Raw genomic sequence first — 24,091 nt, forward strand, 5'->3', positions numbered from 1 at the left:
CTTTTTTTTTAAGTATGACTAATTTAAAAAAAAAAAAAAAACTTTAAAAAATATTTACCCATCAGTTCTGTTTTGGAATGTGAGGGATAAGATTCAGAATGTGCTCACTCTGCCATTCTGTCCTAGAAGTCCCAGAATGGCTTTCACTTTTGAAATGAGAGCAGTTCAATTATCCTGATCTCATAAGTCTTATAGACATTTGCATATAACACCCAAACTCAAAATAAACTGTAGTGGAAGAAAATTTCCATTATTTGGAAAATGTATATGTGTGTGTGTGTACGCATACACTTACACACACACACACAGTTGCATTGAAATAGATAACAGATGTATTGGAAAATCAAAAATGGAGGGAAGATGGTTTTAAAAAGGTAAGGAACCAGGGATATCAGCAGACTTTTACCGTAAACTTTTTGTATAAACTGCCATTACTTTCCATAAATGGAATCAGACTGAACAAAAGAACACGGTGCTTTCCCCAGCCCGAGGAAGGGCCATTGCAGCCAGCAGAGTCCTGTTATAAGCACCGACCTGCACTTCTGCACCTGGAAGACCGCCATCAGCACAGTGGAAAGAATGCTGGACTGGGAACTCAGAACTGCTCTAGTTTGTTCTCTACCACTAACTTATTATACAACTTAGGTTAAGCTCTGCCTCCTTTTTAGTCCCAGGTCTTTACATCTGCAAAATAAAGAAGCTGGGCTAGAATACCTTAAAAGTACCTTCTAGAAATAATTTTCTGTGACCTCAACAATTTTGTAGGCTGACTCCTCCATTATGCAGTTTGCTGAGTAAATAATTTGAAGGAAAAGGAAGAAAACCATGCATTCTTGCAATCAGTCTTTGAATCAAATGGAAGTTAGAAGAATCACAGATGCTTGGTTTTGTTTAATTACCACTCTGCAGAGGAACAGCCTAGAGGCTAGATAAAGTTTCTCTATGGGTGTAGACACAACCTAAGTTTTAAATAGAAAAAGCAAATCAACCTAGACCCAAACAAAAACCCTACATACAAGTTCAGACAAAACAAAGTGTAAGATGTCTTTTCTACAAACATGTCTGTCACTAATAGCTGAGGAGACAAAAAAATAGTAAATATCAAGCTGACAAGATCAAAGTGTAGATGAAGACAAAACTAAGCAGTATGAAGCAAAGTTACAGGATGTGAGAGATCTGAGCCTATACATGTTAAAGATAGTACAATTAGAAATTTTATGTGAACAGTCAGGCACAGTGGCATACCCTGTAACATGAGCTACTCAGAAACCTAAGGCTGGAGGATTTTTAAGTTTGAGGCCAGCCCAGGCAACTTAGTGAGAGAGCACTCTGGGTTCAATCCTTAGTTTTGGGGGCGGGGGGTGGGATTTATGGGAACAGAAATGTAAGAAAGGAGATTAGGAATAAAAGGTTAATGTTGGAGTTTTTAAACAGAAGGATAAGGAATAAAAGATTAATGTTGGAATTTTTAAACAGAAGGATAAGTGGATAAAAAATTAATTAGGGCTGGAGATGTAGCTAAAAAAATTAAAAAATTGGGTTGAAGTGGCAGGAAAATTAAAAAATAAATCTTGGAGTTTCTCAGAGCTTTGACTACGGATCATGATAAGAATGTGTACAAACTCTTTACATTTGCCACAATGCAGTAAAATCCAAGCTGATTTGGACTTCAAAGGTCTGGAGGATGGAGCATATACAATCTTGTGTAGTTAAACTATCTACAATCTTGTGTAGATAATTTCCAACTCCCATAGACATACTGTTTTCTAAAACAACATTCATTGAAAGTACCTTACCATCTACACTGTTGTATGTGTGACATGGTCTGTTGCACCTAAAATGCAACATGCACCTACAATGGATATACATGATAGTGGGGTAGGTGTCCAGTAGATTTCTATTCACTGTTCAGTATTTCTGACACAGATGAAATAGGCAACCAATCAGAAGAAAGGGACAAAGCTCTCTGACAAAATTCCTGTTCGGTTCATGATCAGGCCACTAAGCAGCCTTCACTTTCATGCAAACGTTCAAGTTAAGTTTCCATTACCAAAGCATTTAATCGGGGGGCAGGGATAGGTCAGTTACATTTAGTGTCACCACAAATACAGCCACTATTAACACTTGGTGGCTATCTCCCTGGTCTTCTCACCTGGTCCTGTGTGTCCTCTATTTCCCCATAGCTGCAATCATAATACCTCCATGAGTCTACATTTAGTTCTTTCAGTAATATTTTATCATAATTATTTATCCAAATTGCATTATCTTTGTAACTCACTTTTAATGGCTGCTTTTATACCCGACCCTGATTCAAGGCAACACCCCTGTGTGGCCAGCAGGCAGGGAATGGTAGGACAAACTATGATTCATGGCGTTCCACTGTGTGGATGAATCATAGTTTACTTAACTACTGCCAAAATAATGGACATTTAGGTTGTTTCCAATTTCCCCACTATTATAAATAGCTAAATGGACTAAGTCTGTTTTGGTCAATAGTACCTAACAGTTTTCCACATAGTAGGCACTCACCAGTACAACATGGGAAGGCCCAATTCACCACATTCTCACCTAAACTGGGCATTATCTTTTCAGTCTTTGCCTATTACAATTAGTGAAAATGTAATTACATTATTGCTACTAATACCAGAAAATCTTGTAAGTATATTATAATTGCTGTTTCTTATACGAAGCTACAAAATAGGGATAATCTTATTTTTATAGATGAAAGAACTTTGAGAGTTCACAGAGATTAAACTACTTTTCTAAGATCATACAGCTAATAAGAGATGTAACCAGTCTAAGTCTTCTGGCTCCAAAATCAATGCTGCTTCTAACAATCCACATATCCCCCAATCACCCTAGACTCCTCTTCATGTTTCATTATCCACATCCAGAAAAACAGTAAATCTTTCTGTTTTCACAGGTTAAAGTGTTTCCATTCTGTCCATAACTAACATAAGACATCTACTTCATTATCCTTCATCTAGATCCTTTGCTTTCTAGGTATAAGGGATGTGCACAGAAGAGGAGGGATATACAGAGTGTGTGTGTTAATCATCTCATTTTCCCAAGAAGAGATCTACCAAGTTATTTGTATATGTGCCATGAAAGAAATATTCCTGCTTTAGTTTAGGGCCAGCCTGTAGTAATCTAGAGCTTAATCCTGGGCCCTCTTTCCTTCTTTAATTATATTCCTTTCTTGGTGATCTCACCCAGTCTTAAAATACCATGTCTAAAATATCATCGAAGTCACCTAAGGCAATGACTGCAAAATACTTACCTCTGCAGCTTTACTCTCACTCCCATGAGCAGCTGATTCTTATGTCTAATTGTCTACTTGACATCTCATCTTGGAAGTCTAATAGGAATATCTTCTGTTCCAGTAGAATATGGCCTCTATGAGGGGCAGGAACATTGTCTAATGCACAGTGCCTGACACACAGTGGATAAACAATAAATACAGGTTGGTTGAACAAATGCATGCTGTTATATAAGCAAAAGACTTCCCAAATGAGATCAGACTGTTCTGGGAGGGCTTTGATAGTTTGGTATTCTGAGTTAAATGTACATTTCTGGAGGTCAGGAAGGAGTAGAATTTGGTTCTAAGCTCTCTCAGGGTGCCACAGTTAACCCTACTTTTTAATGATGACCTACCTGGGATGTTAGCAATCCATAAACATACCTCTAGGAACACTGTCAAATTTGCCTATTAAAAATCACCTAGGAGACAGTTACAATATTTCCAAGCCTTACTATCATGCCCCTCCTAATTCAGAATCTCAAGGGAGAAAGGTCTGAAAAATCTACAGCATAAACAAATGACTCCAGTGACATATCAACAAGTTTGAGAGAGATTACTATAGATGCTTTCCCTATTGGGTTATTATCACTGAAACTTTATGGATACAAATATCCACATGTACTCTTAGCTCTAACTCAAACACTCCAGAAATGATTTATAAGTCACCCAAACGTTTCATTGACTTCATTCCAGAGCAGTAGAGGTCACCAGTGACCTAAGAGTCCTTCTCATACAGCATGACATACATGGAGTAGACCTTTAGTCTCAATTAAGGATCTGATTTTGCTTACTTGGCAAAAAATTAGTTGTGTGAACCCATGCTCAATTACCATACCTTACATGAGTTTACTCTGACATATGGTCAACTTTCATCACTTTCTTCCTTAAAGTTTGTTGAAGTATCAGGATTTCAGTTTCTCTCTGCAAAAATCCACTCCTCTTAGCTATCATTCCAGGCAAGCAGGGTCAAAGCTTTGCAGATTTTGTCACCCTCCCCACAAATCTCCAAAAAGTTTTTCCTTGCATATTATAAGAAGACTGAAAGTTGATAAGGCAAAAGACTAACAAATTCTATAATCAATCTCTCTCTCTCTCTCTCTCTCTCTCTCTTTTTGCCATGGTGGGGACTGTGCCCCACCACTAAGTGATATCCCCAGACCTTTTATTTTGAGACGGGGTTTTGCTAGATTGCCTGGGCTGGCCTCCAATTTACAATCCTCCTGTCTCGACCTTCTGAGTAGCTGGGATTACAGGCATGTACCACCATGCCTGGTCCATACTCTATGTCTGACTAAGGAATTCAAAGACAACCAGTAATCAAAGTGAATGACAGCAATTAACAATCTTCTCACAAACACACTTCTAAGAATCTGTGAACCTTTAAGTCAAAGTCACTTTTGGTCACAGTTTTCAAAAACAGAATGTCTTAAGTGGCAACTAATTATATATCCCAAAATTGTAATCTCAGCTAACCTCAAAGACAGATTCTTGGGAGGGAAGAGGAATAGGATCAGATGAGAAAAGCAAATGGGGACACATTGGGAGAATCATTCTAGACTTTTTCCTCAAGAGGTAAAGAACTGGGCTGGGGATGTGGCTCAAGCGGTAGCGCGCTCGCCTGGCATGCGTGCGGCCAGGGTTCAATCCTCAGCACCACATACAAAGATGTTGGGTCCACCGAAAACTAAAAATAAATAAATATTAAAAAAAAAAAAGAGAGGTAAAGAACTGAAACAGAACAGAACTACATTAAAATGACCTGGATCCATTTCCTTCTCTGTTCACTATCCCATTCAGGAAGCTTCTCATTAATGCTTTTCCAAGTGCAGACAGACAACATACATGCCTCTAAACAGATGATTTCCCTTGCCCACCCTGAAAAAACATTGATGGTAAATCAGGAGAATTACCAGAGAAGTGCTCAGATTACAGAAAATTGACACTTCGAGTCATGTTGACATCAGCAAAACATTTTTTTAGATCAGTAACTTGGTGTAGAGGCCAGCAAACTGTGTCAAATTCAGTCCACCAGCCTGTTTTTGTAAATAAAGTTTTATTGGAACAGTCACTCCATTTATTTACATAATTGTTATGGCTGTTTTTCCATTGTAATAGCAGAGTCAAATAGTTACAACAAGGCAACATGACCCCCAAAGTAGAAAATATTTATGACCAGTCCCTTTACATAAAACATTTGCTGAACCCTTATCTAGAGTGTTTATGTGACAAAATGAAGCCTAGGCTGGTTTGTCCACCCCTAGCACATAGTACTGGAGAATATCCGCCCTCTTCGCTGGGTCTATGTTGCCCAGGCTGACCTGAAACTCCTGGGCTCAATTGATACTCCCATCTTAACCTCCCAAATAACTGGGACTACAGGTGTGCACCACTATGCCCAGTTCTACTAATAGATTTTAAAAATGCCCTTCTTTTCCTCAGTTGCCAAAAACATCATCATAGTTTAAGCTATAGAATTCAAATTATAAGAAAACATTTTAAAAAATTCCAAAGTACAAAAAACATCAAGTATTTCTAAAATCCCAAACTCTGTTAAGGTACTTCTGTGTGAACATTCATGCACATTAAGGATCATATTTGGATACAAAACTATGGTTTCCCTATGAAGAGATTCATGGCCCCTAAATGGTTATTATCTGATTCTTGAACTTGCTTGATTGAAAACTGAGATGGCATGGAGAAAAATTAAAACTGGTAACTTGTAAATGTTCATCTTTAGGGCTGGGGATGTGGCTCAAGCGGTAGCGCGCTCGCCTGGCATGTGTGCGGCCGGGTTCGATCCTCAGCACCACATACAAAAAAAAAAAAAAAACAAAGATGTTGTGTCCGCCGAAAACTAAAAAATAAATATAAAAAAAAAATGTTCATCTTTACATTTCCACCCCAACTATCCTATCTTTTAGGTCCTACCAAAACAACACTTTCAAAGGCAGCATTGGTTAGAGCCTCAATTCAACATTCCTGCAGGGACAAGTCTATAAACATTGCATTTGCTGAAAATGGGCTTCAAATCCCACACCAAGCTTTATACTTCAATCATGGGCCCAGAACTCTAACATTAGCTAAGCCTAAGCCATGGTTAAGACTCTCTAGCCATGCCATCAGCAGAAGAAATGAATACTTTCGTAACCAAGGTAACCCTTAGATTCCAACTGAAAGGGGAACAATTATTCCTGGAGGCTCTCTTATGATCAAAGCCATCATAGAACTGACTACTTTGATAAAAGAGTTGAACCCCAACTCCTTTGAAGACAACTGTATGAACTGTCATAATGGTAATGATGGGGTTCCAGGAATGCTCAAGTTGAAAATGATCCTTTTCTCAAGAACATCGTTAGTTGGCCCTGAATATTTTCTTTTTTCAAAGATAAACTGAAAAAAATACCAGCAGGAAATTCACCACAATGCTAGCAATATTTTTTTTCTGAATAGTATGGTTATGAAAGTTTTTTCTTATTCTTCATAGAAAAAATGATTCCCTTTTTACAACAAATATTTTTAATACCCTTCACATTTACTATCCTGAAATGAAATTCACTTATACCAAACTTAGTTAAAATCATGAAAAATAACATAGTGAGAAGAAATAAACGTGAAGAAATTTATAACAAACTGTGTATGTGTGTGTATGTGTGTGTGTGTGTACTTGGATGCTGGGGATTGAACTCAGAGTCTCATGCACTCTCTACCACTGAGACACACCTTCAGCCCCTAAATATGTACTTTCCAATGTGTTAATTCTTGTTCCAACAACATTAGGAGGCATAACAAAGCAGTAAGAGGTTTGGATACATCTTAAGATTCTCATGAGGAAAAATGCAGACCTGTAAAATCTGTTAAGTCATCATAATATAAATGGCATTACTATCAGGATGAGCAAAACTCAGCAGTTGCTCCTCAATTTACATGGTGTTTGAATTCTCAGAACTGCTCCCTACCAATTGAGTGTGTACATAAAATCAAGTAAGGTTTGAGACTCAGATACTAGACAGGTTTTCATCTTAGACTGTCCTGGGAGACAGTCAAGAGTCAAGCAAGCTCAGGACAACTGCTGGATGTGAGACATCTTTCGAAATCTAGCATCTGGCATATCTGATCCCTTCCAATAAATGCATCTAGAACATGCTCCATCACTATGTTCCCTGAAAGGGCCCTTAGGAATTTTTATAACCTCTTCTAAAAATGCTCTTGCTGCTTTTGAGAACCACTGTTGTATACTTTTCTGTGTTTCATAAAATTTCTATAATCAAATTAATTTCCTTTTGTAATCATGGGGGGGGGGCAGGGAGAAGCTCCATCAGAATTTCAAGCTCCTAAGGGTCCCTGCAAATGAAAAGACTTAAGGTCACACGTTGCTAACAACCTTGAAGGCAGCTAGATGCTGAAAGAAGAAATTGAAAGAAAAGAAAAAGCCAAGAGGTTAACTACACCATTCTTAGAGGTCAGATAAATCTTTCACATCTTTGGATAAGATGTTTGAATGAAACCCAAACAGAAACCTTGAAGGTCAGTTTATTTCTATGTTAAAAAAGATTTCTGATTAAGGCAGAACTCACTGATGTAATGGGACATTGGGTCCAAATTTTCAGGGTCTCCAAGGAATACATGTAAGCTTTGATTACTGAAATTTCCTTGGCAACAGCATGACCTAAAATTAATAGAGTCCATAAAAGGAAGATGCCAAAAGAAACTTTGTTCTTAAGATGGTTTATGTGGTTTGGGCTAGAGCAAGGCATAACCCATATATAGAAAATCACAGCATCTATAGTATTTTAAGAAACTACAGTTGCAAAGAAAGAGCAAATGTACAATGAGAGGAGAGATCCTTCCAGGCCACTGTGGAGTCAGCCACTAGAGAGGAGTCCTCAGTACACACTGGGTAGCAGGCAACTTCCCCCATACAGAATCGGTTGGCTGCCCTTTCTCAATCTCCATCTCCTTCCCAGGATTATCCATGGACATCAACAGTACAGATCCAGGACAGCTTGCCTTTCTACATGTGGAATGTCTGCCAATTCCCAGAGGCTGGCCACAACAGGACTCTAATAGCCACTGCTTATTAAGTCTATCCTTATTTTTTATATCCTTGTGAACATCAGCATGGTATTAAGTTTCTCAGACTTATTAAAACCCTCTCATTCCCTATCTGCCTAAAAATAAAGATGTTAGCGAAGAAAACCTCTATTTTATTATTCTTTTAACTCTGTTAAAAGAAATTATGGCTTATTAAGAAAAAAAAAGACTGAAGTTGTTATATAGTATACTACAAAAATATTACTTTACTACATAAACAACTTAAGTCTCTCTGATAGCTCACCTACCATGTCTTTAAACTTAGTCAAGCTGTTGTTCTGTCTCAACAGTGCAGGCTTGTCTGGGAAATACCTTACCATATTAGGCAATCAGGCCTCAGAAAGAGGGGAAAGCAAAATAGACCTAGGATTTTACCTAAAAGGAGAATGGCAAAGATACTGCCCAGTGGTGGAGAGTGGACAGAAAATTGCTGAATCCTCTTCAGGACATAAAGGGGCTTCACAAGATTAAGTAGCAAGATTAAAAATTACTGCTTGAGAGAAAGATCCAGAAAATGGCCAGAAGCAAAGTAGTAAAAATTTAGAAAAACAGAAAAATTGGCTGTTATTTACTCAAAGAAAGAAAGTTGGGGAAAAACAGTCAAGATTTATGAAACTAGGACTGTTAGAAACAGGCAGAGAAGCACACATAGGAGGGGAAATTTAGTCATAAAAATGAAAGTCTGCTTGATCAAGGGAGAAATTTGCAGAGATTTGACTTGCTTAGGAACTCAAAGGGTTCCAAGCAAAATTTGAAACATTTTAATCCTGTTCCTTCCATTTCTACTCATTTCTTTCCCCTATCTCAATGATCCCTTTTAAAATTCAGTCCTTAAAACCCCTCAGGTATGTTAGAATTATATGTTAGAATTATAGAGGCATTTGGGCTACTTCTCTTATTTTTCAAATAATCCATTCTTGAGAGGTTGTTTGGAGGTTCTAGCAGCAAAGTACAGCTACTCATGTACCCTTGACCTAGAAGTGGTCTTTCCCTATGAGGGAAGGTCATCCTCTTCAACCAAGTGCTCAGCTTTGAGAAAGATGCACATGAAATGGGTAAGGGAGGAAGGGGACACTTGCTTAGCCAGCCAGATCATCTGAATCAACTCTGGCAATTAATGGAGAGACAGATGTCACAGCCAGATCATGCTCACATTCCAAATAATAATTTTTAAGGATAAATTAATAAATAACTTAAAAATCACATGATTCTAAGGTCAACAAAAATATTCCAAAAGACTTACTCTCATCTGACTTAGGAATTTATAGATTTGGAACATTTTAATTTTAAACCCAGGGAGTCTGGCTTCTGAGTTAGTACTCAGAGCTTCTACATTATTTGTCATAAAGTATGTGACATAAGACATATAACAAATATAAGAATTCAAATGAAGGCAAGGTGACAGCTGTAGACTAGGGATATGACAATGTGATCCTGGCAAATTAATCTCTCCAGGCCTTAGCTGTTGTCTTTATGAGAGTTAGATGGCCTTGAAAGTCCCTTTCAGTTCTAAGATTCGGTCTATAATCACCATTTTAGACATCACAGAGCTAAATCAAATTTTAGTATACAGTAGCATCTTAAAATACAAGGTCTTTGAAGAAGGCTTCTTAACTGAAATGGAAGAGCTAGTGATTTGAAGATGTAGTAAAGCTGAGAAAAATCTAGGCAAGGCAAAAGTAACTAAAAGGTGAGTAAAATTAACAGGTCATTTTCAGGCATGATTAATTAATAGAACCTCTCTGATGTGGTAAGAACAGTCTTGTGACATAACTGGGCTTCAAAGGTCTCTGGACAAGGTTTGCAAAGAGTGCTTTTAATTTTAAAAGACATCAGAGGATGCTCTGGGATACTCAACTTTTATACCACTATATGATCCTTTTATAAAAAGGCTGAAAAGATTTCATGGGTTAATATCCCTATATGAGAAAAAAAATGTTAAAACAAGAATACAAAACTATCTGTTATTCTATGTTCTGTTTTTGATTTGAAAAAAGAGAAAACTGTATTTATATTCTCAGAGTCAAGTGCCAGGATTTCTCAGTCTCATGCTGGTTCTTCTCGTTTTCCTCATTTTGAACTCTGGAGTGCTACAGGCTTCTGTCTTTAGGTATCTTCTATATGATGTTACTTTCTTGGTGACTGTATCCAACCCCTGTTTTTTTTCTTTTTTGGTACAAGGGGTTGAACCCAGGGGTGCTTAACCACTGAGCCACACCCCAACCCTTCTATTTGAATTTTATTTAGATATAGGTTCTCACTGAGTTGCTTAGGGCCTCTCTAAGTTTCTAAGGCTGGCTCTGAACTTGCAATCCTCCTATCTCAGCCTCCTGAGCCAATGGGATTACAGGTGTGTGCCATCGCACCTGGCCCAACCCCTTGGTTTAAAATATAATCTATATGTTTGCTGACATACAAGTTTATGTCTGAAGCTTGGGTCACTCACATGAACTCCAGACCCCTATATCTTAATTGTTCTTTTGACATTTCCATGTACAATATATCAATCAAGTTTATTAAATTTAAACCAAATGCCTACTCTTCCTTGACCAAATCTATTCTTCCCATAGTATTCTTCATCTCAGTTAATGAAAACTCCATTTCATGTTGTCTTAGCTAAAAGCTCTAGCATCAACCTTGACCTGTTTTCTCAACCTAAATCCAGGCCAATAGCAAATCTAAGTGGTTCTAACTTCAAAATGTATATTGAATAACAACTTCTCAGGATCTTTCTGTTTTTCCAATATTATTGGAAAAGCCTCTTAACTGACATTACTGCTTCCACTGAATCTTAAAGACCACTGATGTCCCCCGGCCTCAGAGTACAATCTTCAATAGGCAGGTAGAGTGAACCATTAAAATGTAAGTATAATAATGTCACTCTTCTGCTCAAAACTTGGTAAGATATCTACACGTATATTTCAAAAGCTAGAGTTCTAATGACAACTTATCAGCCCATGCTGCCTAGCCCTTTTGCTCATTCTGCTCTAACCACACTGGGTTTTACACCTGTTCTCAAGCATGCCAGCATACCCTGCCTTGGGTCTTTGCAATTGCTGTTCCTTCTGCCCATAATACCCCACCTCCACATGGCCACATGGCTGCCTACTTTACTTCATCTAGGTTCTAATGATATTCTGTAACAGAGCCCTATCCTAACTGCCCTACTTATAGCATGAGCCTTTGCCCACCTTGGCACATCTAATTCCTCCATCCTACTTATTCTGTATGGCTTTTCCATAACATATCACCTTTAACACATTATTTTCTGTAACATATCACCCTTTAACATATTATTTACTTTACATATTTATTTTATTTATTGTCTGTCTCCCTCATTAGAATGTAAATTCCAATAAAGTAGAGATTTTTGTTCATTGTTGCAAAATTTAGAAAAGTACCTGAACATAAGAGGCAAATAAAAGCACTTGTTGAATGAAAGAACAGGAAGATATTTATAATAGAGAAGGAAGGACAAAATGGAAAATGCATGTAGTGGCTTTCAGCATTAGAGACACTTCTGAAGCATTTATTTTTTCCAGTTCAAAACCAAGCTTTGCCAACAAATTAGAGTTGGGTTCTCTTATTAGTTTGAAAACTTTACATTAAATTGCTTACCTCTTTTAGAACATTTTACCAACACATTTCTCCACTGGCATATAACCAGTCATCTAGGACAAGCATATCAATAGTCATAAATTAGTAATTCCTTAATAACATCTCCTTTACCAATGTATTTTGAGGAGTGATTAGTAATCCAATCTACTAGTTCCATTCAGAGCTAGGACAGCTCCAGTGTCGACTTTGAGGGTAAAGTTTCAATGGTTTTATCCTTATTGAGTATACTACCTGATTTTCCTAAAAGCAACAGGGTGGGGTAGGGGATTCCTAACAAAAGTATGGGAATTCTTACTTCCTGACAGACATAACTACCCACCTATGTCAAGGACAGCAGAAGAATGCTGATGCTCTACCCACTGAATCTTGATACTGAGTAGGCTTTTAAGTTGTCCTTCAAGAAGACGTTCCTTCACTCAAGGAGGTGAGGTGCTACTAGCAAGTCAATTCGAACATGTAACCTGCTGAGTAAAAAAACCAAATGGATAAATAGGGTGTGGAAAAGGACATAAGCCCTAATTCCAGGTCTGCATATTACCATCAAATGAAAACGTTCCCTGATGCAGGATCCAGGATGCTTTTCCTTGCACAGGTTTTCCATCCCCAAGTTATTAACTTCTCTGGTCTCCGTTTTCTCAACTATGAAATGAGGCTCCTAAATCAAGTTATCTATAAATTCCCTTTCAATTCTATGAGACCAAAAGTGGGGTGGCAAATTACTACACTGAACTAGGTTCTTCAGCAATTCTTTTAAAACAGGAGCAATTTGTTTAGGTTCAGCTTCTTCAGGGCACCATTCTGCTTGCTCACCAACATCTTTTCTGTTGACCACTTGTGCCCTCTAGTGATGAATTCAATTACACAACAGGATCAGATTGAAAAATACCATAGCTGTCATACAGGCCCAGAGGGACCCTGACTTCAGGGAGATGAATACTAGGGGACCTGCTGCCCCTTAAAGGCAACTCAAGGTAGGGTGGCACCAGGTCACATAGGACCAGGATCTCTGGAACTTCTAGCGTGCTCCATGGGGATGTGGGGGTGTGAATGTGAGCACAGATTGTGGGGAGAAGGACAGGTAGAGAAAAGCTGTGTCCTTTTGTTAGTGACTTAGACACATATCCATGCTGTTTCCCAGAGCTACCCCCAGCCTTAGCAAATGGATAAAAAAAATGTGGCATTTATACACAATGGAGTATTACTCTGCATTAAAAAATGACAAAATCATAGAATTTGCAGGGAAATGGATGGCATTAGAGCAGATTATGCTAAGTGAAGCTAGCCAATCCCTAAAAAACAAATGCCAAATGTCTTCTTTGATATAAGGAGAGTAACTAAGAACAGAGTAGGGACGAAGAGCATGAGAAGAAGATTAACATTAAACAGGGATGAGAGGTGGGAGGGAAAGGGAGAGAGAAGGGAAATTGCATGGAAATGGAAGGAGACCCTCAGGATTATACAAAAGTACATACAAGAGGAAGTGAGGGGAAAGGGAAAAATAATACAAGGGGGAGAAATGAAGGACAGTAGAGGGGGTAGAGAGAGAAGAGGGGAGGGGAGGGGAGGGGAGGGGGGATAGTGGAGGATAGGAAAGGCAGCAGAATACAATAGACACTAGTATGGCAATATGTAAATCAATAGATGTGTAACTGATATGATTCTGCAATCTGTATATGGGGTAAAAATGGGAGTTCATAACCCACTTGAATCAAAGTGTGAAATATGATATATCAAGAACTATGTAATGTTTTGAATAACCAACAATAAAAAATTAAAAAAAAAAAAAAGAAAAATAGACTACTGAAGAGGAGTAAATGGGGGAAAACCAGAATTCAGTAGATAAAACTCATAGTAAAGCAAAAGTCAGTTCAAAGACACAATAATAAAAGGTGGAGAGAACTGAAATGGTCACCACCTTCCCTGATGTGCCTATGATCATTCCCTCCAGAGCACTTGCTATGCAAAACCCTTATCTGTGATTTTGCTTTGGTTTAAGTTACTCACAGTCAGCCGCTGTCTGAAAATATTAAATGCAAATTCCAGAAGTTAATAGCTCATAGTTTTTAAATTGTATTGTCTGGAGTAGTATGATGAAATCTCATGCCATCTGGTACCCTGCCCTGCCAGAGACATGAATTATCCCTCTGTCCAGGATATCCATGTTGTGTATACTACTGCTTGTTAGTCATTTAGTAACCTTCTGACCAACTGTTAAGACACTGATATCACATAGTACTGGTGTTCAAGTAACTCTTATTTTACTTAATAATGATGCCAAAGCATAGGAGTAGAGATAGTGGTAATGTAATTTTAGTTGTAACTGTTCTATTTTATTATTAGTTCTTGTTGTTACTCTCTTACTATGTTTAATATAAATAAAACTTCATCATAGGTATGTATGTATATGAAAAAGTATAACACATGTAGGGTTCAGTACTACCTGTGGTTTCAGCCATCTCCTTAGGGTGAGGGAAAGTATCTCCCATGGAGTAGGGAGACCACTATACAGTAAACAGTAAATACATTCTTGAATATAAAAGCATTTTTAGATATGACTGAAACAACTTGTTCTCAAATTAAAATTAGATTCAGTTTCCTCTTCACTTAGAAAGACAAAGGATATCTTAAGATTTACAGAGACTGGCCCATACCTAATGTGGATAATGAAAGAGAACTGCTATAAACATATCTGTCAAGGAGGTGCTACAATATCAATATATAGTCTTTGTCTATCTTACCAGCTGATGGAATTACCACTGGGGATGGGTTTTGATGAAAACCATGCACTATGTTGGATGTAGGCAAGGCCCCCAGCCTTCTCATCATATTTCTTGCTCTTTACTGACACTAGTATAGCAATATGTGACTTCTATCTTTATCACACACATCACAGATAGCAAACATCAGGCCATGTCTGGCCCTAAATATTAATTGGTGTTTACATTTTGGTTACATTTTTCTAGGTACATAAAGAGGAATGAATTTCAATGATATCAGCAGAGATTTAGTTTAATAATAGAAAGGCTTCTTAATCATGCTGTTGTTACTGACATAGGGATGAGAAATTAAAGAATCTTATAAAATCTTTAAGAAGATGGGGGGAAATCAATATATATTTGGAATCATCTTAGCTCTAACCCTGACTAGAGACACAAACAGAGATAATAATAATTGAACTTTCCTTTCTAACCTAAAATTAAATATTACTGGATGATTTCATATATATGTGTGCATATACATATGTAGATATATGTGTGTATACATACATATGTGTGTATACATATAAATAACACTGACATATCATCACTCTTTTTTGGGGGGAGGTGGTTTACTGGGGATTGAACTCACGACACTCAACCACTGAGCCACATCCTCAGCCCTACTTTGTATTTTATTTAGAGACAGGGTCTCACTGAGTTGCTTAGCACCTTGCTGTTGCCAAAGCTGGCTTTGAACTCTCGATCCTCCTGCCTCAGGCTCCTGAGCCACTGGGATTACAGGCGTGTGCCACTGGGCCTGGCCATATCCTCACTCTTAAGAAGCAGTACATTCATATATATGTACGCACATAGACAAACACAGACACACACAGTTAAAGAACAGACAATGCTAATTTATAGAGACAGAAATTAGAAAGAATGGTTGCTTCTCAGGACAGGGAATTGATTAGAAAGTGGCAAGAGGAAACTTTGTTTTTAAATATCTTTTTTCTTGGTGTATTACAGCTGTACATAAGGGGGGGGGATTTGTTGTTACATATTAGTACATGCACAAAGTATAACAATATGATTTGACCAATATCCCTCCCCAGCGCTTTTCCTCTTCCTCCCCTCCTCCCAGCTCCTGGTCGCCTTTCTCTGCTCTATTGATCTCCTTTTGCTTTTCATGTGGATCACCCCCCACCTTTCTTTTCCTTTTTCCTCTCTAGCTTCCATAGATGAGAGAAAACATATGACACTCGACCTTCTGACTTTGGCTTATTTCACTTAACATAATGATAAGAGGAAACTTTTTAAGGTAAGGGAAAAGTTTTATGTCTTGATTTGGACTGTGGTTTATACTGGTATATGCAAGTGTCAAAACTCACCAAATGACACATTTAAAATTTATTTATTTTATTGATTGTAAATTTATATCTCAGTTAAAAAAATAAGATGTCATTAGCTAACTATGGGGCTACCTCAGTGGTAGATGTGTTGCTTAGCACTTGCAAGGCCCTGGGTTCAAATCTCAACACCACAAAAAAGAAAAAAAGAAAAAGATGTCAGAGTTTTGGGAAGAGTGAATTTAAAAAATAATAGATACCATCACTCTCAAGGAGAAGGTTGGGGAGAGTAGGGAGCTTGTGTGACTTCAATAGCAGATACAGTTTTACTAAATCAAAATCAAGAAAGAAAAGAACTGCCCTGGCTTTTCAGCAAAATTCATGCTTAATAGCTAACTGGGCCATTTCCACAGAATGTCCTCTCATTTATTGCTGCAGAGCTGAGTCTATGATACTGCCTGATGGATGGACATGAAGGTAGGGCAGAGAGTGGTCTAAGATTCATAACATACTGGTGACTGTCTTGAACTAGAATTGCAGCAATTTACACTGGGTCATCATTAGGTGTGTTGTTCTGCAGCCCATATGGATAATGGTTTCAAACCTGCTAGCATTAGAAGCAAGCGCTCCGAAGAGAAAACCAGATAAACAGTTTAATTGAAATAAACTAGAGTTGAAGACTTTTCAAAAAAGGAAGCCTCTCCCTTTACCAACTCATCACCAGTCTTTCCTTCTGCAGAACTGTGGGTGGGACTAGAGAATGGTACCTGGAATGTGCTTGTACCAACCTTACCTTACCTGCGTACAAAGTTACCAATCTAGAGGTAATAGGCTGTTTGTTCTTCTCTTAAGATTCACACTGAAGTCTGCTTGACACATGGTAAACACTAGTAGATGTCTTAAGCAATTGGAAGAGTGGAATATTTTTCAGCCTGACAAATGACTTTCACAGCAAACCTCAATAGTCTCTGCTTTTCGTCACAAACCAAAAAGTTTTTTCTATTATTTTAAGTGAATGGTCCTAAGATGAAATTCCGTGAGAACCACTGCATTAAAATCATTATAGTTTTCATTCCTTGGTACTCGAGGTTAGGACTTTCCAGGGCTGAGAAATTTTGAAAAGTAGAGACAAAGATTTTCATTGACAAAAGACATTCTATAACATCAAAACCTTCCTTGTTGTAATCCATTAATTTAAACGGCCTGTACAATCCTCTAGAGATTATGATGCATTTCAGTGCTCTGTAATCTATTACTCAAATTCTCTGCTTAAGCATAATTCCCCAAAGGAACTTCTCTATATTCATTCTGTCTATATGCAAAATCCTATTCAAGATTTTTAAAGAATCTATGAGTTGCTGTTGTTTGCATGCATGCAAACACACACACACACACACACACACACACACACACACACATACACACACTTGCCTTAAGGGAATAGCTATGTGCTATTTCCACATAACATAGCTCATCTTTGTGAAGTAGCCTCAACTTCAACCCAGAGTAGGCAATTCTCACTGGTGTTACTGTAAGTCATTACAGATACTGCTTTTTGAAAGTCTACTATTGATTATTTTGGATCTTGGCTAAAATGTAGGTGAGTTGATGACAATGTCTTATTCATCTCTCTTCTGTTAAAAATGAGTTAATTGTTAATTATTAAGGGTTGATAAGTGTATTCTGAGAATACAAGTCCAAATTATGAAGTATTAAAAAGGCCATCATTTTATGTAATTTCTCACAGGAAAGCACATGTATTTCAATTAATTTAGTCAAAACCAAATTCCTTCCTTCCTGTGAAACTGTAAAAAGAAGAAAACCCCCAGTATTCTATGGCACTGGAGTGGCTCACAAGAACCTGGATTATTTTTAAGAATGCTGGGTATAGGCCTGCAGATGGAGGCTAGGCTTTATGAGGTCAGGGCTATAGAAGAGGTGAGGTGCTTAACCTTATTTCATAGTCAAATATAAATGACTTTTAGACTATCTGATGTTTTACATACTTCACACTTATGTTCCTCTTTATCAATGTAGATCCATAAAAATACCACTTTTTATTTTTCTTCCAAAGATTTCAAAGTACTTTACTCAATCCAAAAACATTCAAGAGAAAAAGATGGATCCTGTAATGGTATTAGAGATTAGCAGCTAGCACACAGAAGCTGGAAATTGTTACACCACAGGAGGAAGTACCACCATCTAACACCTGCCATGCCTCTCAGAGGAATGTCTATCTTCAAACTCCTCCTCAGCTCCAATTTGCATAGGTCCTGCTCTTCTATTAAAATCGTATGCATCAAAGTAAGATTGAGCCCTAAAGAGATATGCCTCACTGGCTTGTCACTTACCCGTGTTTCCTTGACCTCTTCAGAGACATCAGTTTCATCCTCCTGAAAAGGAAGGAGGAAGACAAACAAGAGAATCATCATCATGGATATGTTTTAAAGCAATAAGGTCAGTTCCTATCAATTATACATCTTGGCATTTCAAACATGGGCAATGAGATTTGACAGCCAGGTGATACTCTGTGATGCTACTTCTAACAGCTTTCACAAGTAGGCAATTTAGAAATATCACCTATGGTTTTAAAAAAAAAGTCAAATCAACCACAGTTGGGAAAAAAAGGTATCATCTCTGCCCAAAGTTATCAGTCTATGGGCTGGGGGTGTAGATCACTGGTAGAAAGTTTGCCTGGCATGCCCAATGCCCTGGGTTAGATCCTCACCATAGGAATTAAAAAAAAAAAAAAGGATTAGTCTATTCGGCTCTATAACAAGGAAATATTCTTATCTAAAAGGTAGTTTCTAATAGATACGTATTGCTGTTTCATTTCTTGTCCCATTGAATAGTTTTATCTAATTTTCAAATGAGTCATTAGTAACCAGGGGCTTTTGTTTCGAATTATTGGCTGCTTGGTTTTTTAGATTCCAATAGCAAGGTTGAGTGAAAAAGGTAAACATGACATGGAGGGGGACGCATGTCTCTATTGGTAAGCACTGGTACATCTCTCTTTATTTAAAAGTCAGTGTTAATCTGTTTTCTATTTATCCTTTTTCCTCCAGAAGAATAAAATTGAATCAAATGAACTTACAGATTTTAAGTTCTTTAAATTTCTTATAGCTCTCCTAAAACATTTAGTTAAAAATCTCTGCTTTTTTGTGGTATTGATATTGTTGACTATATGAATTTCAAGGAATATTCAGGAAGAGAGCTAAAACCTGGCAAATTTATTTACTTGTTAGATTTGTTTATATTGGTTCTATTATATTGTAAATTTCAAGTTCTTAAAATTCTTCATCAATTAATACTGAGTGCCACCATATGATTAGTACTATTCTTGGTACTGGGAATCCAGCAGGAACATACTAAATGAGCCCCACACTAGCTAAATTTTGTTTTGCTTTTCTTCAGTAATAGTTCTTGTCAATCTGCAAGATTCATGGTACCACATGGGACTCTTTCTCTTGAACTCAACAGAAAGACTGGCAGCCAAGCATAATGTGCTATGGCCCAGTATGGACTAATCTACTTACATCTTTTGTCCAGAAGTTGATGCCCGTGCCTCTTCGTCGTTCCTTGGGCCGCCTCCTCTCTCGAATGGAGAGCCTGTTAGAGGACTGATCATCCAAATCCACTTCTTCACTCTCTAACCAGAGATAAAGTAAAGCATGACTCTTAAGAATCTGTAGCAATGTGCACGAGAGAGTGGCTTCCACCTTTTAAAACTCTACATACCGTTTTTGTCCATTTCCTTTGCAGCTGTAGTATTCACAGTGATCTCTGAACTCTCAGAATCAGGGATGGAACATCTACTTGTTCGTAGCAGATGAGAACTGGTGAAGAGTGAAGGTCTTGATGCAGAAGGAGACACTGGTTTTGTGGGTTTGTCTGGCTGAGCTGGACACCTCAGACGACGATAGACAGTCTAGAAATAATTCACAGAATGAGCCATGAGAGGTCAAGTCCAGCCAAAGGATAAAGACAGCAGGTTTATTCAAGATGAGCTTTTTCATTAAGAGTCTTATTTTAATAGCTGATTCTCAATCAACAATCACTGAGCTGAACTGAAGTTAGTTAATTAGTCAGAAAACTACAGCTTCTGGATGCTTCTTTGAAAAGACCATCATGTTGCTAGCAGTATAGGCAAACTGTTCCTAAAATGACTAAAGGGCACTAGACAGTGCTGTGTTAATGAAAATTCTTTTGATCTTGGAGTGAAACAGGAAGCATGATGAGCTTTCTCAAAGAGTGTTGAAAGGCAAAGTTTACAAAGGAAAATAAAAAAGCTCAAGACAAAGGAGCAGAATGTAGGAAGCATCTGAAAACAGAGAATAAATCTGAGCATTCTACCAATTTCTGAATACTCATTAATTTGCCATAATGATGTTTATTGAAACCTATTAATTTTTTTTAATGGTTCTGGGGATAGAAGTCAGGCCTCAGACATGCTAGCTAGGCAAGCACTCTACCACTGAGTCCAGTCCCCTAAGCTTTTCATAAATTCCCATTTTCCCCTTTGAAATCCTTTTTTCTAAGAGTTAAGACAGAACTTGACAATGAGTCTTAAGTTGGCTTATCGAAGATGCATAAATTCTTACAGCATACTGGTTTACAGTATACAGATTTTGTACAATTTTTAATTTAGAAATTATAAAACAACCCTGGTGTTTGATAATTTAGTTATAAAATTATAATTAAAAACACCTGTAATCCTAGCTACTCAGGAGGCTGAAGCAGGAAGATCCCAAGGTCAAGGGCAGACTGAGCAACTTAATAAGACACTGTCTGAAAACAAGAGGCTGAGGACATAGCTCAGTGGTACATTTCTTGCCAAGCATGTACAACAAGGCCCTGGGTTCCATCCTTAGGTCAAAAAAAGAAAATAGAGAACAACAACAAAAAAATTATAAAGACAGAAGTAATAAAATAACGTAAGCTTTGGAGTCAGATGCAATTTGGCTCAAAGTCTAACTTTAGTATTTATTAGCTGTTTGGCCCTGAATAAGTTATTTAACCTCTCTGAGCGTTAGCTTCCTTATCTGTAATACAGGGATAACACCTCAGACAGGATGGTGAACATTCAATAAGACAGTATGTGTTAGGTGCTTAGAATAATATCTGGTAATAAGTATTTAATAAATATAGTAGCTTATAAAATAAAATACACAACAGAACACCAGTTTATATGGATTCTAGCCATTCAGAGTTAGAACATGAAAGAGATGATTCCTTTCTCCTACAACTAAACTGACCATAAAATTTATCAATTACAATTTTAAGAGTGAAAGAAGTGGTAATAATAATTGCACAGAGACAACAGTTATAACTAGAACCATCATAGGTAAACCAGGAGTATGCTTATCCCTAAGTATACTCTTGTACCTGTGACTACCAACTCCACCAGAGAAATGAAACATAAATCAAAATGTCCACCCCAACATAAATAAAAATGTACACCCAGGAGTGTTCTGTAAGCCTTTACATTTGTAGCAGTTTGGGGAACACATTAGTGGTTAAGAGACCAAGCCGTGGAGTCAGACTGCCTGTGTTCAAATCTTGCTTATCTACTCCTCAGCCGCCATGAAATGTTAGCTAAGTTACCCAACCTCTGTGACTCGATTTCCTCATAGATAAAATAGGAATAGCAATATCTACCTCAGAGGATTGTTTTGAGGATTAAAAACACATGAAATGCTTAAAGTAGTGCCTGGCAAAAATACTTAATAAATGTTTATATTCTTATTTGCATTTTATTATACTGTGGCCTCTCTTTTTGGAATAGGTGGGTATTTATTTAAAAGCATTAGTTAACTCCCAGGAGGAAAAAAATGGTCATTTAAGGAATGACATCCTTTGAATTCTTTCAGTCACATAGGTTTGCCAACTAAAGACAGTCATCAAGTCCTCTATTCCTGAGTGGTCCACTGCAAGGTAGAAGAGCATTTGAATGATCAATAAAGAACAGATTTGCAGAAATCAATTATCCTGCTTTTGTCACAGTACTTGCCAGCAAAATGAGCTCACCTCTTCATCCAGACTCCTGCCCCAGGGTTGCTGGTCTTCCCCAGCTTCCTTTGCTGGGACAGCTGAGGGCTCTTGCTTCTCAGTGCTCCCCTCCAGTCCTTCAGTGTCTGCAGGTTTTTCACTAGCCTGTCTCTCTGCCCTGGACCGGCTGAAAGTCCTTTCTGCTTCTTGAAGGTCTGTTAGGGTAACACCCTGGGAAAATAGCACAAGATCACGGCAGTTTCACCCTAACATGGAATAACTCTTGAGTAAGCAGGGAAACTCTCAAAAAGATCTAACGGTTTTCAAATCCCAGACGAAGATCCCAAAATGCATAATGAGGCCATTTCAAGCAATATATGCTTAAAATAAGCATCTCTGTGTGCAAAGAACCCAGGCCTGAATCTAGGTACATTTCAAACGTAATACTTTAGCTTTCCCAATTTGATCCCCAGAAAATAGGTCAACACTGATGTCTGCCTGTTATAGATATATTTCTTCCATACCAAATAGTTCTTGGCATTTTTATGTGAATATTCTCTATTCTCCCAAGATCAAACTGTTAACAAAAGAGATTTTCTGAACAGCAGATGCTGGAAAAACTTAATTTTACTCGTAGAAAGAAAAGCCATATCCAAAAAGATGAAAATTCAGAGTAAAGCTAGAACAACAAAAAGAACTCCCAAAAGAAAAAGTAAGCTATTTCTTTAATATTATTTCCAAGTAACTCTAGGAATCATCCAGCGAGGTTCTTCCGACAATTAATGTTTGCCTCTGGGTCACAAAAGCAGCAAGGCAGAAGAAAAGCAAATGATGAGTCACTTGCAGCCGGGACAAAGGAGTTAGGAAGAGAATGTGATGAGTCTAACTGAAGGGGTTACATGCTCAAGTAATCAGAGGAAAAGGGATGTCCCAGAGCTGGAAGGTAGTTGATGGATACCAAATCCATAACTTGCTTTTTTTTTCACTTATTCACTCATTCTCTTAATAACTGTCTTTAAGCCCTAGAACTATGAAGACAACACCAATTATTTCTGTCAAGAAACTTTTAATCAAACAAAAATGATATAAGAAAATAAATATTAAGAAACACACACACACACACACACACACACAGAAAGAAACACAGTAATACATAACAAGCACACCTAACACTGATTTTGAAAGGTGGGGAGTTAAAAAAGACCATGGGTAGAGGGGAGGCTACGTAGAAATACTGAAACAAAGAGAAGCCATGGATCAGTCAGGGTCTGTAGTTAATTAAGCAAAAGACCTTCAAAATTTACTTTCTGAAGTAAATTTTGGAAGCTTGTAACCTGAAATAGGAATGCAAAATGAAAAATAGCATGGTGATTCCTCAAAAAATGAAAAATAGGCTGGACATGGGTGGAGCATGTCTATAATTCCAGGGACTCTGGGGGCTGAGCAGGATCCTAAAGTTGAGGCCAGTCTCACCAACTTAGTGAGATTCTGTCTTAAAATGCAAAAGAGTAAGGGCTGGCAATGTAGCTCAGTAGTAGAGTACCCTGGGGTTTAATCCCTAGCGTGTACCCCTCCCCAACACACAAATTAAAATTAAAAGTAGAATGAGCATGTGATTTGGTAAGTTCCATTTCTAAGGATATACACATCAAAGAACTGACAGTAGGGTCTCAAAGTAAAATTTTGTACAGCCATTCTCAGCAGTATTATTCACAACAGCCAAGTATCCATCAACGGATGCATGGATACATAAAATATGGCATATACATGCAATGGAATATTATTTAACCTTAAGAAGGAAGACAATTTTGACATATGCTACAATATAGATAAACCTTGATGACACTATGCTAAATGAAATAAGCCAGACACAAAAAGACAAATAGTTGCATGATTCCACTTATGTAAGGTTCCTAAATTGGACAGAAAGAAGAATGCTGCCTGCCAGGGGGGAAGCGAAATACTGTTTAATGGTTATAGAGTATCAGTCTGGAAAGTCAAAGTTCTAGAAATGGATAATGGTAATAGCTATAAAACAACATGAATGC

General features: G+C 37.7%; 1 protein-coding gene across 10 annotated transcripts in view; it reads right to left on the bottom strand.

The window, feature by feature from the left end:
• The window catches only part of Ppp1r12b (protein phosphatase 1 regulatory subunit 12B), a 198,770-nt gene that overhangs the window by 65,306 nt on the left and 109,373 nt on the right, over positions 1-24,091 (bottom strand). For 8 of the 10 annotated variants that reach the window (XM_058585822.1, XM_058585829.1, XM_058585821.1 and 5 more), the window contains 4 exons: positions 22,083-22,274; positions 19,794-19,983; positions 19,592-19,704; positions 18,407-18,448 (listed from right to left, as the gene is read on the bottom strand). In XM_058585822.1, the coding sequence (XP_058441805.1) occupies positions 18,407-18,448; positions 19,592-19,704; positions 19,794-19,983; positions 22,083-22,274 (537 nt within the window). Of the gene's footprint in view, positions 1-12,329; positions 12,475-18,406; positions 18,449-19,591; positions 19,705-19,793; positions 19,984-22,082; positions 22,275-24,091 lie in introns of all 10 variants that reach the window. The other 2 variants (XR_009228721.1, XR_006856058.2) reach the window with 2 other exon arrangements.

The sequence above is a fragment of the Marmota monax genome, unplaced genomic scaffold (assembly GCF_021218885.2).
Source record: "Marmota monax isolate L192 unplaced genomic scaffold, Marmota_monax_Labrador192_F-V1.1 WCK01_AAM20220418_F8-fsc00099, whole genome shotgun sequence".
In the NCBI taxonomy this organism is placed as follows: domain Eukaryota; kingdom Metazoa; phylum Chordata; class Mammalia; order Rodentia; family Sciuridae; genus Marmota; species Marmota monax.